This window comes from Sceloporus undulatus, chromosome 1, assembly GCF_019175285.1.
Source record: "Sceloporus undulatus isolate JIND9_A2432 ecotype Alabama chromosome 1, SceUnd_v1.1, whole genome shotgun sequence".
Classification (NCBI taxonomy): domain Eukaryota; kingdom Metazoa; phylum Chordata; class Lepidosauria; order Squamata; family Phrynosomatidae; genus Sceloporus; species Sceloporus undulatus.
The window spans coordinates 347,022,768-347,036,886 of record NC_056522.1 but is presented as its reverse complement, the minus strand read 5'-3'; the positions used below and the strand labels follow the sequence as shown (position 1 = coordinate 347,036,886).

The 14,119-nt window shown below is 41.0% G+C and overlaps 1 protein-coding gene across 1 annotated transcript; it reads left to right on the top strand.

The window, feature by feature from the left end:
- Positions 1-9,962: 9,962 nt before the first annotated feature.
- LOC121927020 (cytochrome P450 2C1-like) lies at positions 9,963-11,332 on the top strand. Its single transcript, XM_042460506.1, has 2 exons — positions 9,963-10,172; positions 11,186-11,332. The coding sequence occupies exons 1-2, from the start codon at positions 9,963-9,965 to the stop codon at positions 11,330-11,332; spliced, it is 357 nt and encodes a 118-aa protein (XP_042316440.1).
- The last annotated feature ends 2,787 nt before the right edge of the window (positions 11,333-14,119 follow it).

The window sequence follows — 14,119 nt, the reverse complement described above, 5'->3', positions numbered from 1 at the left end:
AGTAGACCACAGTTTGAACATGTGTCACAGTGGGATGTGGTAGCTAAAAAGATCAATGAGATTCTAGTCTGCATCAATACTAGTGTCTAGATCAAGGGAAGCAATAGTGCCACTCTATTCTGCTTTGGTCAGGCCACACCTGGAATACTGTGTCTAGTTCTCGGCACCTTAATTCAAAATGGATGGTAAGAAACTGGAGCATATCCAAAGGAGGGTGACCAAAATGGTGATGAGTCTGGAAACCATGCCCTATGAGAAGAGGCTTAGGAAGCTGGGTATATTTGACCTAGAGAAGAGAACGTTAAGATGTGATATGATAACTTGTTTAAATATTTGAACATCCATATTGATGATGGAACAAGCTTGTTTTTTGCTGCTCCAGAGAACAGGATCCAGAACAATGGATTCAAGCTACAGGAAAAGAGATTCCAGCTCAACATTAGGAAGAACATCCTGACAGTAATAGCTGTTCAACAGTGGAACATACCCCCTTGGTGAGTGGAGTCTCCTTTTTTGGAGGTCTTTAAACAGAGTCTGGATGGCCATCTGTTGGGGGTGTTTTGATCGTGAGTTTCTGCATGGCCCTTGTAATCTCTTCCAACTATTATTCTATGATTCTAGTCATTTAAGAGAGAGATCAAAGAATATGGATTCAATCTATGCTGGATGGAATTCAATCTTGAGACTAGGGCCCGAAACACACGATCCAAACGAGGCAGCTTCTGGCAGCTGTGGAGGCATGTTGTTCAGATGATCCATGGCCCCAAAGTGTCCAGAAGCTGCTCCAGTGCTGGTGAGCCTGGTGAAAGCCTGGTTACAGAAAGGGAGAAGGCCTTCTTAGTGGCTGCTCCAGACTTTGGAACACCCTCTCTGGGGAAGCTGGAATAGCCATCTCTTTGCAGTCCTTCTGCTGATAGGTGGTGATAGTGGTAGCTATGATTATGATGATGGAAGTCAATCACTTTAATTTAAAAATTAAATAAATTTGACATTTTAAAAAAAAGTTATAATAGAATTATATAATAAATGGGCAAAACATAGTGGGGGGGGGAGGGAAGTACCCAGCTTGTTGGGGGAAATCAGCTCATAGTTTGTAAACTGCTTAGAGAGTGATGAGTTCAACAATAAGTGGCTTAGAAATGTACATGCTATTGCTATATATAACAAATTAGAGAGGGGAAAGAAGACACAAGAAAGCAAGTAAACAAAATAACAAAATAGAAGAGATAACAAGAGGACATAAAAGTGACTGCCAGTCTCTTCTTCAGCTGCTGTATCAAAAGCTTCATTATGCCTCCACCCTCTGCAAAACAAAACAAAAACACACTTCTTTCCATAAAGTAGCAATACTTCATTAAAACTGGCTTAATGTAAAAATTAGTATACTAAATACAAAAAGGTAATACAAGGTTAGCTTCCCATTATCTATCCATTAGTAATAGTTAATACTAATAACTCATTCCATTTAAATAAGATGTTTCTCCACTCTTCAAAATTAAAATAGTAGGTTTCATCGCTATCCCCTTCCCACAAATTTATTTTTTAATCATTAAAATTAACCATTAGGCAAAACCATTATCCACACTGTATAACTCCAGTTTTACCCACAATACAGCTTCAACCTAAATGGTAGTAAACTCTATTAGCACAAAATTGTTTTTTTCTTTAAAATCAAACACTGTTATATATTAGTTAATCACCTCATTAAGACTAATACACGAGTCAATCCCATATCAACACCTTTTAAGTCATTTAAACCTCATTTTGTACATTATTTCTTGATTTTAATATATGTTTTCCCCCTCCCAAAATTGACAAAATAAATCCTGCTCAATTAACAATACATATCTTTGTTTTCCACAATCCTTCTCCCACCTAATCTCAACCACCTCAGTACTCAAATGCCAGTCTTCTTTTCCAACCTCATTGTTACTATTCTTCATGACAGATCCACATTGTTTTTAATAATTTCCATGCTTCCAAAAATCTCTGTTATAGTGGTTTGAGCTTCATTCATCTGTTTACAGAAACCTGGTTCCCCATCTGGTTCCATTCTGCTATCAGCTCCTCGGAATCTTCTTCCTTTCCCTTTCCATAGTCTGACAATTTTGTTCCTCGTCATTCAAACCCTGTGGCAATTGGGTTGCTTCTTCCAAATTAGACTCCTCAAATTGTTCAGATTTTTTCAGAGCATTCATGATAATTTATTGTCCCAATTTCATCTTCAAGGGACTTTGATCTGGCTTGCAGTATTTTTTTTATCATTTCATTTATTTCACTAAGCACTGTTTGGGGGGGGGGGGGAGGTGACTGCATTGACCCCCCAAGGGGTGCCCCTCTTCTCTTTTGAAACACATTATTTATTATTATTATTATTATTATTATTATTATTATTATTCCACATCCAGAGATGAAGCCTGATAAGAAAGAAGCCAACCTTATCATGCTTTCCCCGTGAACTCATGTGCCTCCTTTCCATCAAACCAAAAATATAGTTTCTCAGTGTCCCCAAACAAATAAATCTAAATAAATTATCCAGTATAAACCAAAATCTGTAGAAAATTCAAATAATGCCACTGCTCTTTTACAAGCTTCATTTTTTAGTTCTACTTATTTTGCCTTTTTAAATATACAGCCATTGTAAAACTTATACCAAGGCTCTCCTGGTTTCTAAAAGAAAGCAGTTTATAGAGGCCAAACTATCCCAGCTCATCAATGAATTATTTAATCCAAATGTTAAACAAAAAAATGTTAAAACTAAATTAAAAAAAAAGAAAGGAAGATTTTGAATCCTTTGTTAATGAAGTAATGTTTTCAGATGGCACTTGGGCATGATGAATAATCCTGATCTCACCCCATGCTGTTTCACTGACCACTGGCCACGAGTTCCCACAGCAACTGCTGGGTAATGGAGCTCTATGGGCAATCCCCTGTAATCTTCCTTTGATCTAGGAAGATATATCTCTGAGTGGAGATTACTTCCAGTCAGTTAACAGCTGCATTCCCCTCTCTCTTTGTGGAGCATAGCAGAAATGGAAAGCTTTCAGGTTGTCATCTTTCACCAAAGTTCTAAATTGGCCATTTTTATAGATAATGTTAAGCAGAGTTGAACATGTGGTGCCACTATGCATGTGATAACCTTGTGAATTGGAAAAGCAGATTCACACTGTTCCTTGAGCAACGTATATAAAGATGTGTATTATGTAAGGCAGCCACACATTTCATATTTGCTTGAACGCTGAATTGTAGTGTTGTCATTCATTAATGCACAACTAGCATATAGCTGTGGTGCAAAGTTAGAATGTTACATTTGACATGGCATCTCAGGCCACATACAAAAATAATGATTGCATCCCTATCTATTTCTGTCTCTGTATCTTTATCTCTTTCTTTTCTCCTTTTCCAGGGATTATATTCAGCAATGGGGAAAGATGGAAGCTGTCCTGGACTGTGGCCAGCACACACAGACACACACCAATAAGAATGGCTTAGCACAGTAAGTGGAAGCAGAACACAGACCTTGCAAGGAGTAAGTGTGAGAGCAGTCCGAGAAGCCAAGCCGAAGTCAGGATATCAGAAGTCAGAGCAGTCTGATAGCCAAGCCGAAGTCAGGATACCGGGAGTCAGAGTAATCAAATCAGTCCAGGGTCAAAGCAGCCAGAAGATAACAAGGGTCCAGTCCATTCCAAGGTCAAAGCAACAAGGAGTCAAGATACAAGGAGCCAATGCCGACAGCAATCACACCAAAGGATCATACAATAAATACTGACACTGAGTTGAGGCCTCTCTACAGCTTAAGTAAGGGAAACTCTCCTCCATGCCACCTGAGGCTGGTTGGCTAATTGCCTCTCTGCAATCCTCCTGGATCTGTACCTGCAAGCACTCTCAGCCCTTCTCTGTTTGTAAGTAGGCACATCCAGGCAAGCTTCCTCCCCAGAGTCATCACTAGGCTGTTGCACCACAGGAGGCATCTCACTAGCACTAGGACTTGGTTGGGCCTCCTCCTCTGGGGCTGGGAGAGCACAGCTGGGACCTGGCAGAGCAGGATTATCACCTGGTGTAGCCTCAATTAGCTCTTGCTCTGAAGGAGGCTCGTCCTCCTCCTCTTCCTCCTCCGAGAGCTGTTCTTAGCTGGCCATGACATCAGCAGCTCCGACGTTTTGCCCTCACTACCCTCTGCAACTTTAGCATGGGGAAGAGAAGCATTGATGAAAGGATCCAAGAGGAATTGGAGCATCTCCTGGAACACCTGCAAAACACAAAGAGTAGATAGCCTCTCTCCACTGTCCCCATTGGATTCTTCTTGTGAAGATTAGTTCCTGTCTTTAGGCCACTCTGGCAGATCCCAATCAAATACATATCTTGGATAAAACACCTGTTGCCAGCAGGTTTTGTTCATTTGGGTGATATATATGATCCTTAAGGTACAAAAGGTCTCAAAAGTTTTGTGTGTGGGGTGGGGTATAGGCCAGGTCCTGAGAGAACCGAAACTAAAACCTATGTAGGGTTATCTTAATTAATTCTTCCCCAGTGCAGGAGTCAACATGTGAGAGGCTGAAATGTCTGAAAAATGTGCAGGGAATATTCCCTTCACTGACTGCCTAATGCCAATACAAACAACAGATTTTAAATCTGGGCCAGTCTGTATTGTGGTTACCTGAAAGCTGAACTGAGGAAAGTTACTTATTTTTTATACTTCCAGAGAAAGCATTTGAGTTGAAAAACCTGCTCATCTGTGCTACCTCCAATATCATCTGTGCCATTGTCTTTGGAAAGTGATATGAGTACAATGATAAGAGGTTTCTATCCATTGTGGCCTTAATAAATGACAACTTTGAGATTTTTAGCTCTCCTTGGGGACAGGTAAGTCCTAAAATATACTTTTGTGTCAAATATTTGTGCATTTTTCCTAGAACTCTGTTGATGATGTGCATATATAAATTGGGATTACATGTCTATTTTATTTATTTGTTTTGTTTTTTGGAATGGTGCACAAGCAGTCATTGCTCCATTATGAAATGTCCAAAGCATCTCCTCCAAACTACACACATACTTTTAAATCACTGTCCATTGAATTATTATACATAATTATTTGTTTTGCTGCCTGGGAAATCCACTGAGCAAGAGTACTGGCTGCCATGAGGCTTCTATAACATTTCTCTCACTTTAAAGATTATCAGACAGGAGGAAACTGGGGAAGAAAAAGGCATACTCCTGGCAAAGTTGTGCAATCGTGCTGAAGATTTTCAGACGATGTTGCAGTTATTCAGGACTTAACCTGGGATTTCCCCATGAATTATCTGTTGCTGTAGCATTCCTGGATCTTCATGAGTTAAGTCCTGGATAAGCGTAATGTGTCTGAAAATCTTCGGCGTAATTGCATAACTTTGCCAGCAGCATGCCTTTTATTCCTGTAATTCACCCCATCTGATAATCTCCTTTATTAAGTATTTATTCTTGCAAAAATGCACATGCAAGAAAAAAAAAACCTGGATGCCAAACTCCCCCCCCCATACATATCCAAAAACAAAAACAAAACAAAACAAAAACACATGGATTCTCATGTAGACACCTACCAAAGTGCAAATTTGTGTTCAGGACTGGACTTTGTGTTTGTGAACAAAGAACAACATACTATGGGAATTCTTCATTTTTGTCTACAAAATGGAAGAATGTGAAGATTTGTATATCTATTTTCATTCTTCTAGAGAGTCAAGTCAAAGAAAGAAAATATTCAGTAACTTCATTCTTGAAAGTAGTAATGAGTTGTTTTAGTAATTTTATTCCTGCTGTGAAAAACTCTCAAAACTGCACAATTTTTTGGGGGAAAAATTGCACTAAGGTACTTATTGTGCACAAAATGTGCACATAGTTTTCATAGTTTGCCCTCCTCCAGTCTGCTGGCACTTCTCCTGTTCTCCAGGAGTTTTCAAAGATGATTGCCAATGGCTCCGATATTACATTTGCCAGTTCTTTTAATACTCTTGGATGGAGTTCATCTGGTCCCGGAGACTTAAATTCATTTAGATTAACAAGGTGTTCCTCTACTATCTCTTTACTTACTCTGTGCTGAAATTCCCCTATTCTGTCCTCTGCTCCATTATCCTCAGGTTGAGCACCCTTTGCCTTTTCTGAGAAGACGGAGGCAAAGAAAGTGTTGAGTAATTCTGCCTTTTCTCTGTCCTCTGTTAACATTTTGCAATCTTCTCCACGCAGTGACCCTACTGTTTCCTTCTTCTTCCTTTTGCTGCGGACATATCCAAAAAAGCCCTTTTTGTTGTTCTTAACCTCTCTAGCAAGCCTGAGTTCATTCTGCGCTTTAGCTTTTCTGACCTTATCTCTACACATGCTAGCTATTTGTTTGAATTCCTCTTTGGTGATTTCCCCCTTTTTCCATTTCTTATACATGTTCCTTTTCAAATTTAGCTGAGCTGAAAGTTCCTTGGTCATCCATCCTGGGTTCTTGCAACACCTCCCATTTTTCTTTTTCACTGGAACTGTTTTAATTTGTGCCTTCAGTATCTCCTTTTTTAGAAACTCCCATCCATCTTGAACTCCCTTCTCTTTTAGTATTCCTGACCATGGGATCGCCCCCAGTATTTCTCTAAGTTTACTGAAATCCGCTCTCCTGAAGTCTAGAATGCGTGTCTGACTATGCCTGGCTTCTCCTTTCCACTGTATAACAAACTCCAGGAGAACATGGTCACTTCCACCTAAGGATCCCACCACTTGCACTTCATTAACCAAGTCATCCTTATTGGTTAGAATCAGATCTAAAATAGCTGATCCCCTTGTTGCGTCTTCCACCTTTTGGACCATGAAATTGTCTCCAAGGCAAGTGAGGAATTTACTAGACCTTGAGGATTTGGCTGAGTTTGACTTCCAACAAATATCAGTGTAGTTGAAGTCACCCATCACTACTACATCTCTCCTTTCTGAGTGTGTGGTCATCTGTTCTAGAAAGGCACCATCCAATTTCTCCGTCTGACTTGGGGGTCTGTAGTAGACTCCCACCATAACATCCTTGTTGTTTCCCTGCCCTTTAATTTTTATCCAGATGCTCTCCACCTGGCTTCCAGGATTGATGTCCTGGATCTCTTCACTGGTGTAAATATCTCTGACATATAGGGCTATTCCTCCTCCTTTCCTGTTTGGCCTGTTTCGCTTGAAAAGGTTATACCCCTCTATTTCCACATTCCAATCATGAGACTCATCCCACCAGGTTTCAGTGATGCCTATTATATCGTATTTGCTTTGTTGTACCAGGAGTTGAAGTTCATCATGCTTATTTCCCATGCTCTGTGCATTAGTGTAGAGGCATCTAAGACCATGTGTTCCCTTTACTTGCTGCTTGTGCAAGTTCTTTTGCCTCCCACTGTTTGGTCCTTGCACTGTTTGTCTTGTTCCCTCTCTGTCAGTTTGACTATCTTCTCCAGTCTTTTTGCCTTCCAGAATACTGTCTCCCTCCCCCACATAACTCAGTTTAAAGCCCTCCTGATCAAATTCTTGAGGCTATTGGCAAAAATGTTTTTGCCAACTGGCGTGAGATGCAACCCATCCCTTGCCAGAAGTCCCTCCTCATGGAACCGCAACCCATGGTCCAAGAATCCAAATCGTTCTTGGCGGCACCATCTACGGAGCCAGTTATTTATATCCGCTATTTTCTTCTCCCTTCCTGGACCATGCCCTTCGACTGGCAGAAGAGAGGAGATGACAACCTGTGCATCCACCTCTTTCAACTTCCTACCCAAAGCCTCATAATCCCTTATGATATTCTGAAGGCTATGCCTTGCAGTATCATTGGTTCCCACATGAACCAAAAGAAAGGGGTAATGGTCAGTGGGCTTGACCAGTCTTGTCAGCCTCTCTGTCACATCACGGATCTTTGCCCCAGGGAGACAGCACACTTCCCGAGACATCTTGTCAGGCCCACAAACCACTGGTTCAGTGCCTCTCAGCAAAGAGTCCCCGATGACCACCACACGCCTCCTTCGAGGCTTAGTAGCGGCCGTTCCCTTTGGTGGAAAACAGAAAGTGTGTTGTTTTTTTACTGTACAGAAAATGTTGTAGCGGATGACTTCTTTATTCAGTGAAAAAAAGTACATATGGTTTTTGTACACAGTGAATAGCATTATCTGCATTGGAAACAGCATTTCTGTGCAGAAATGTTCCGGGAAGACAATGCCAAGTTGTATATAAATAAATAATAATAAAAGTTTTATTTAGATCCTGCTCTTCTACCATAAGGCAATCAGAGCGGCTGACAGTATAAAAACATCAGATAAGCAACACAATATTTCATAACTCCCTCTTAAAAAGAATTAAACATATTACTATTAAAATCACTCTATTAAATAAACTATTGAAACCAATAACAATAGGTGAATAGTGGTATAATACAAAATAGGCAGCATATGCAGGAGTTCTTTCATGCTGAGTGAAAACTATTCCAGAAAGGCCTGCTGGGAGAAATCCATCTTAATAGCTTTTTCGAAGCAATCCAGGTTGGTGATTTGATAGATCTCTTCCGACAAGTTGTTCCATAATCTGGGAGCGGTCTTGGAGAATGTCCTCTGGGAGGCTGCAGCCAGTCTGGTCTTTTTTGGCTGAAATAAGTTCCTCCCAGAGGACCTGAGAGTGCGGGGTAGATTATACAGAAGTAGCAGATCCCTTAGATAGGTTGGACCCAGGCCATGTAGGGATTTAAAGGTAATAACCAACACCTTATACTGTGCCTGGATTCTAATAACCAGTGGAGTGACTTTAGAATCGGTGTTATCCGGTCACTCCTAGAATTTCCAGTAACTAACCTGGCTGCCATGTTTTGTACTAATTGGAGTTTCTGGACTAGGCACAAGGGTAGCCTCATGTAGAGCGCATTACAGAAATCGAGTCGTGAGGTTACCAGTGCATGTACTACAGTTTGTAGGTCCTTTACTTCTAGGAAAGGGCGCAGCTGGCATATCAGCCGAAGCTGATAACAGGCTCTCCTGACCATTGCATTCACCTGGTTTATCATGTGAAGCGATGTATCTAGGAGCACCCCCAGACTGCGAACACAGTCCTTTGAGGAGAGTGTGACCCCATCTAAGACTGGAGGTTCCAACCCTATACCTGGTTTGGGGGCCCCTACTGTAAGTACCTCTGTTTTGTTTGGATTCAACTTTTAGTTTATTTTTCCTCATCCATTTGAGAAACACATTTTAAGTATCATTTTTTCAAATAAGTTCTATCTATCCCTAATTCAAGGATCTATATACTATCAAGTTTCAGAATGGCTTCCTTACCTTTTCAGAGTTCCCACATACTTTGGAGATGTAGGCCCGTTACAAACGGGCAGGAAAGTATGCGCAGAGCACGTACTAGGGTTAGAAAGGGGGGTGCTTCTGCACCCCCTAACCCTAGTGCGCGCTCTGCGTGCACAAAATGGCAGCAGCCGTTCCACATGGCCGCCGCCATGAGGACGTCACAACCATGCCACCTCTATATGGGGTGGAGTGGACGTGACGTCCTTGCTCCGTGCCAGGGCGCTTAGTGCGCCCTTAGCGCGGAGCAGGAAGGAGCTCTGTTTCGGAGCTCCTTCCTGGTTTGGTCCGCTGGGCACAGCCTTCACACGGCTGCGCCCAGTGGACGAAAGGAGAAAGGGGCCAAGCAGCCCCTTTCTCCTCCTCCCTGCCGCTGCAGGGTGTCCTTGGGGCTTGAAGCCCCAAGGACACCCCTTTCCAGGCTGTGGGGAAGAGGCCTTTTGCCGCTTCTCTGCAGCCTGAAAAGCGGTGGATCAGGGCCTCAGTGGCTGCCGCTCTGGATGCTGAGGCCCCGATACAGCGGGGAAAGGGGCGGGTGCAGCCCGCCCCAAATGAGCGGTCTGTAACCTGCCCTAGAGTCATTTTCTACCTTTTCTGGTGGAGAAGCTCAATCCAGCTGCACGTGCCCAGAAAAGGAGAAATGGTTGAACTTGAATGATGTGTGTGCATCTCTTCTGCTTTCTCCTCTATCTCAGCAATGTCTTCCCTTTTTTCATGGACTTCATCCCTGGACTTCATCATAGAGTGTTGTCCAACAATATAAAAGCCTCAGAGTTTGTTTTAGAAGAAGCTAAGGAACATGAGGCTACCTTGGACCCCAGCTCACCTCGGGATTTTATTGATTGCTTCTATATTAAAATAGATCAGGTAAGATAAAATCATAAGATCATAAAGGAAGGAGGAAATCCCCCCCCCATTTGAAATTTCCTGCGCCATCAGACACTGATAGTGACTGGTTGCTTCTGTGTCCATAGAACAGTAACGTTTAGTTTGACACTTGAAGGAACTATCTAAGTACAGAATCTGACCCTCTCAGTTTTTTAATTTAAAGCCCCTCTGTCATGAGGCTCACCACAAAATTAAAAGTCACCCACTCAATGTTGTTTTTAAATGCCAAGGTTTCCATTGCACTTCCATTGCAGCTGCTTTTTCAACCATTGATCTTCTCTTCCTGAGGGATTCAGCCCCTAAAGAGTGTATATCATGTCACATCAAATCACTAACTGTAGAGAGTTGGGCACTGGGATTAAAGGACCTGTGAACAACAACTCAAGCAGCATCAAAGCCAGGCAGAGATCAGATTCCAAGGAAGCAAGAACATTAGTATTGTCTTATACCTGTGATGAATTGCTTAGATGGAGGGGAAGTAGGAAATTCCAAGGAGAAGTGAAGCAGGTGGGGCTCTTTCACCCATCTTTCTTTTTAGAAGACTATAGGTTTTCTTCTTTCTGTTTTTCATTTTCTATTTCATGTTCATTAGAGTTCACATGTTTAGGCACCTGGGCCTCCAATGTTGTAAGCAACAGTATTGTCTAATGAGGAAATCAGCTTCAACATTCCCCTTAAGGGTTTGTATTTTCAGGACATTTATAATACAGGAGGATTGCTCATTTTAATTTATATAAAATTATATAAATAAAAAATAAATATAGACAGAGTAGTTAGCATATGTTCCTGCACATTCCTTGTAAAGGAATATTCTACATCCGATAGACATTTAATTCCTTATGTATCTTTCCTTGTAGACACAAGGAGATACCTGGGAGTTGGAGGCAGAATGCATCCTTGAGTTTTGCATTGTTCTGAGGACTCACTAGAACAGTGTATTTTACTGAGCACATGAAAACTGACTTCACTGACTGAACTGCATATTTCTCTAGGACAAAGATAATGATAAATTGGAGTTCATCATTGAGAACCTGGCTATCTGCGTGCTTGACTTATTTGGAGCAGGAACAGAAACCACCAGTACCACTCTCAGATATGTGCTCCTGATCCTCCAGAAATACCCAAAGATAGAAGTTTAAAAACAACAATTTAATTTCGGCCTTCTTTAAACCCCCTCAGGTTATTCAGGAGGTTCCACAGAACAGATCCCTGTTGGCTAAGGTTCTACATCAGATTATATATCTTAAATCTCCACACATGAAATAAGGCATAATGGTTTGAATCCTGTTAGTGTTTTATGCATGTGTACATTTCCTTATGTGAACCAACATGGTGTAGTGGTTTTATTGTTGGTCTAGGAAGATTATCAGATGGGGATGGGATATCCTTGTCCCATCCTTGTCCTGTCCTTCCTGCATGATTGTGGGAAGGACTTTCAGATGACATAGTGCTAAACCAGACATTGTCCCATCTGAGAAGTGCAAATGACAGTGACCACACAAAAGACTTTCATATGATGTTGTGCTGATCCTGTCATTGTCCCATCTGCAAGGTGGAATTGTCCTGTCCTTGTCCTTCATTTTGCATTAATAGAAGAACCCGTTAATGCAATTCCATTTCACTGAAAGGTTTATCACAGGACCAGCACATCAAGAGTAAAAGTCTTTTGCACAATTATTGTCATGGACAGGACAAGAATGGACTTTGCTCTCGTCCCCATCTAATAATAACATCTATTATTATTATTATTATTATTATTATTATTATTATTATTATTATTTATATTTCCCACCTCTCTCTGTGGATCGAGGTGGGGTTACAACAATAGAAACAACATTACAAGATAAAAAACTACAATTTCATACAAAATGCACTCAATAAAACAGTAAAATAGCTATCAATACAATACAATACAATACAATACATAGAATAAATAACTTAAAATACATATCTTTACAAACAGAGGTGGGGTATTTCTAACTCTCGTATAGCAGATTGGGTGGATAGGCTTGCCGGAAGAGATCCGTCTTAAGTGCCTTAAGTGATAATCTCCTAAGACTCTGGGGACCGGGGTTAGAATCTCAGCTCAGCCATATAAACCCATTGTGTAACCTTGGGCAAGTTATACTCTCTCAGCATCTGAGAATGGCAATGGCAATGCCCTCTGAAGAAACTTGCCAAAATAGATTCACTTTAGGATCACCATAAATTGGAAATAACTTGAAGACACACAGCCACAAACTTTCATCTATGCACACAGCTATACCATTTTTATCACTGCATAATTGCTGCCTTCAGTTCATAACGGTTAGTTGATTTCCAAAGGTGCTCTGAATTGATTGGGATTGTGAGGACACCCTTTTCTCATTACTTGTTGCACAATAGGGTAATAAGTAGGCACACTGACATAAACACATTAAGTTTCACAATGTTGATATTCAGAAGAGGAGTGGAATAGCATAAGAACTGTTTAACGACATATGTTCAAACTTTTTTTATGCAAGCCTGATGTCAGCACTCATCCTAACTGTGTGATGCGACCCTTGTGATGAAGGGCAATGTTGCACAATTGAATGCCCAAGTGAATATGTAAGGCATGTATAATCAGCACAAGGATCCATAGACATGAATTCCTGGAACTCAAACATTTGCAACAATACATTTAGATAAAAGGCAAAAATAGTTTTTCTTGGCATGCAATATTTTAAACTCTTCTGCACTATGATAATTCTTTTATTTCTTGACACTTGTATTTTTATCTTTTTACTCAATAGAAAAAAATACTAGCAAAAAAGGCTGGAAGACATATGCTTAAGTGAGTTAAAAGACGCAAATTCAGAGCTTTCTGCCAGTACACTGAAATAATATTGGGAGATGTATCTATTCCTCTGAGATCACTATCATCAACTTGACATAACAATATACTGTATCTCTTTCTTGGTGCTTAGATTAGAGTGAGTGTAGTGTAGTGGCTTGAGCATTAGACAACAACTCTGGAGGTCAGGGTTTGAATCTCTGCTCAGCCATGGAAACCCATTGGTTGACCTTGGGTGAGTCACACACTCTCCACTCCAGAAAGCCCTGTGATAGGGTCACTTAGGGTCACCATAGGTCAGAAACACTTGAAGGTACACAACATGAAGAAGATAAACTGGTAGAATCAGGTAGATTAGCGGGGGGGAATCCCCACTGAGCTGGCATCAAAACATCCTCAAAATATTCCATCAACTTACAATAAGCGTGTGTGTGGTGCCCATTGAAGCCTGCAGACATCTCTGATGTTTCTTGAATGTTTGTCCCCTGGTACTGAATTTCATCCATCTCATGACAGGGAGAGTGCAGGAAGAGATCGACTGGGTGGTTGGCCACAGATGCTGTTATCCATGAGATCCAGAGGTTCATCCCACTTGTCCCACTGAGTATCCCCCACGTAGTGGTCAAAGACACATCATTCAGACAATATGTCATACCGAAGGTAAATTCTCTACTTCCTCTTCAAGAACCTGAAGTGATTCCCCTGCAAACAATGCTCTCTTAACATTGTTTGGATCAAATACAGCTTTACTTCTTCTCAGAGCATTCACTCTCAATATTTTGGTATTGGGCAAAAAGTATCTTCCTGGATCCTTTATTGCAGGTCCTTCTATCTTGACAACACAAATTGAGTCTCACTTATTATCCAAAATGTTTATTTTCCAAAATAAATTGTAAAACTACAAATCCTAGGAAATAATGCCTTTGGTGCCTTTGAAAATGCCATCTTCCTATGGAATCCTAAGATCTAAAGTTTCTGCAGGGCAGGGAAGCCTAAAGACCTTTGAAAAGCTACAAATCCCAGGAAATTTGAAAAACTACAAATCCCTCACCCTCCTTCATCCAGCCAAGCCACAGGGGTCCCTTCCAACTCTAAGATCCAATTACCTGCC

Excerpts from the sequence above, each read along its gene's own strand:
- LOC121927020 (XM_042460506.1), top strand. The coding sequence starts at position 9,963 with ATGTGTGTGCATCTCTTCTGCTTTCTCCTCTATCTCAGCAATGTCTTC. Across the intron at positions 10,173-11,185 it reads TCTATATTAAAATAGATCAG|GACAAAGATAATGATAAATT; the intron begins GTAAGATAAAAT and ends ATATTTCTCTAG.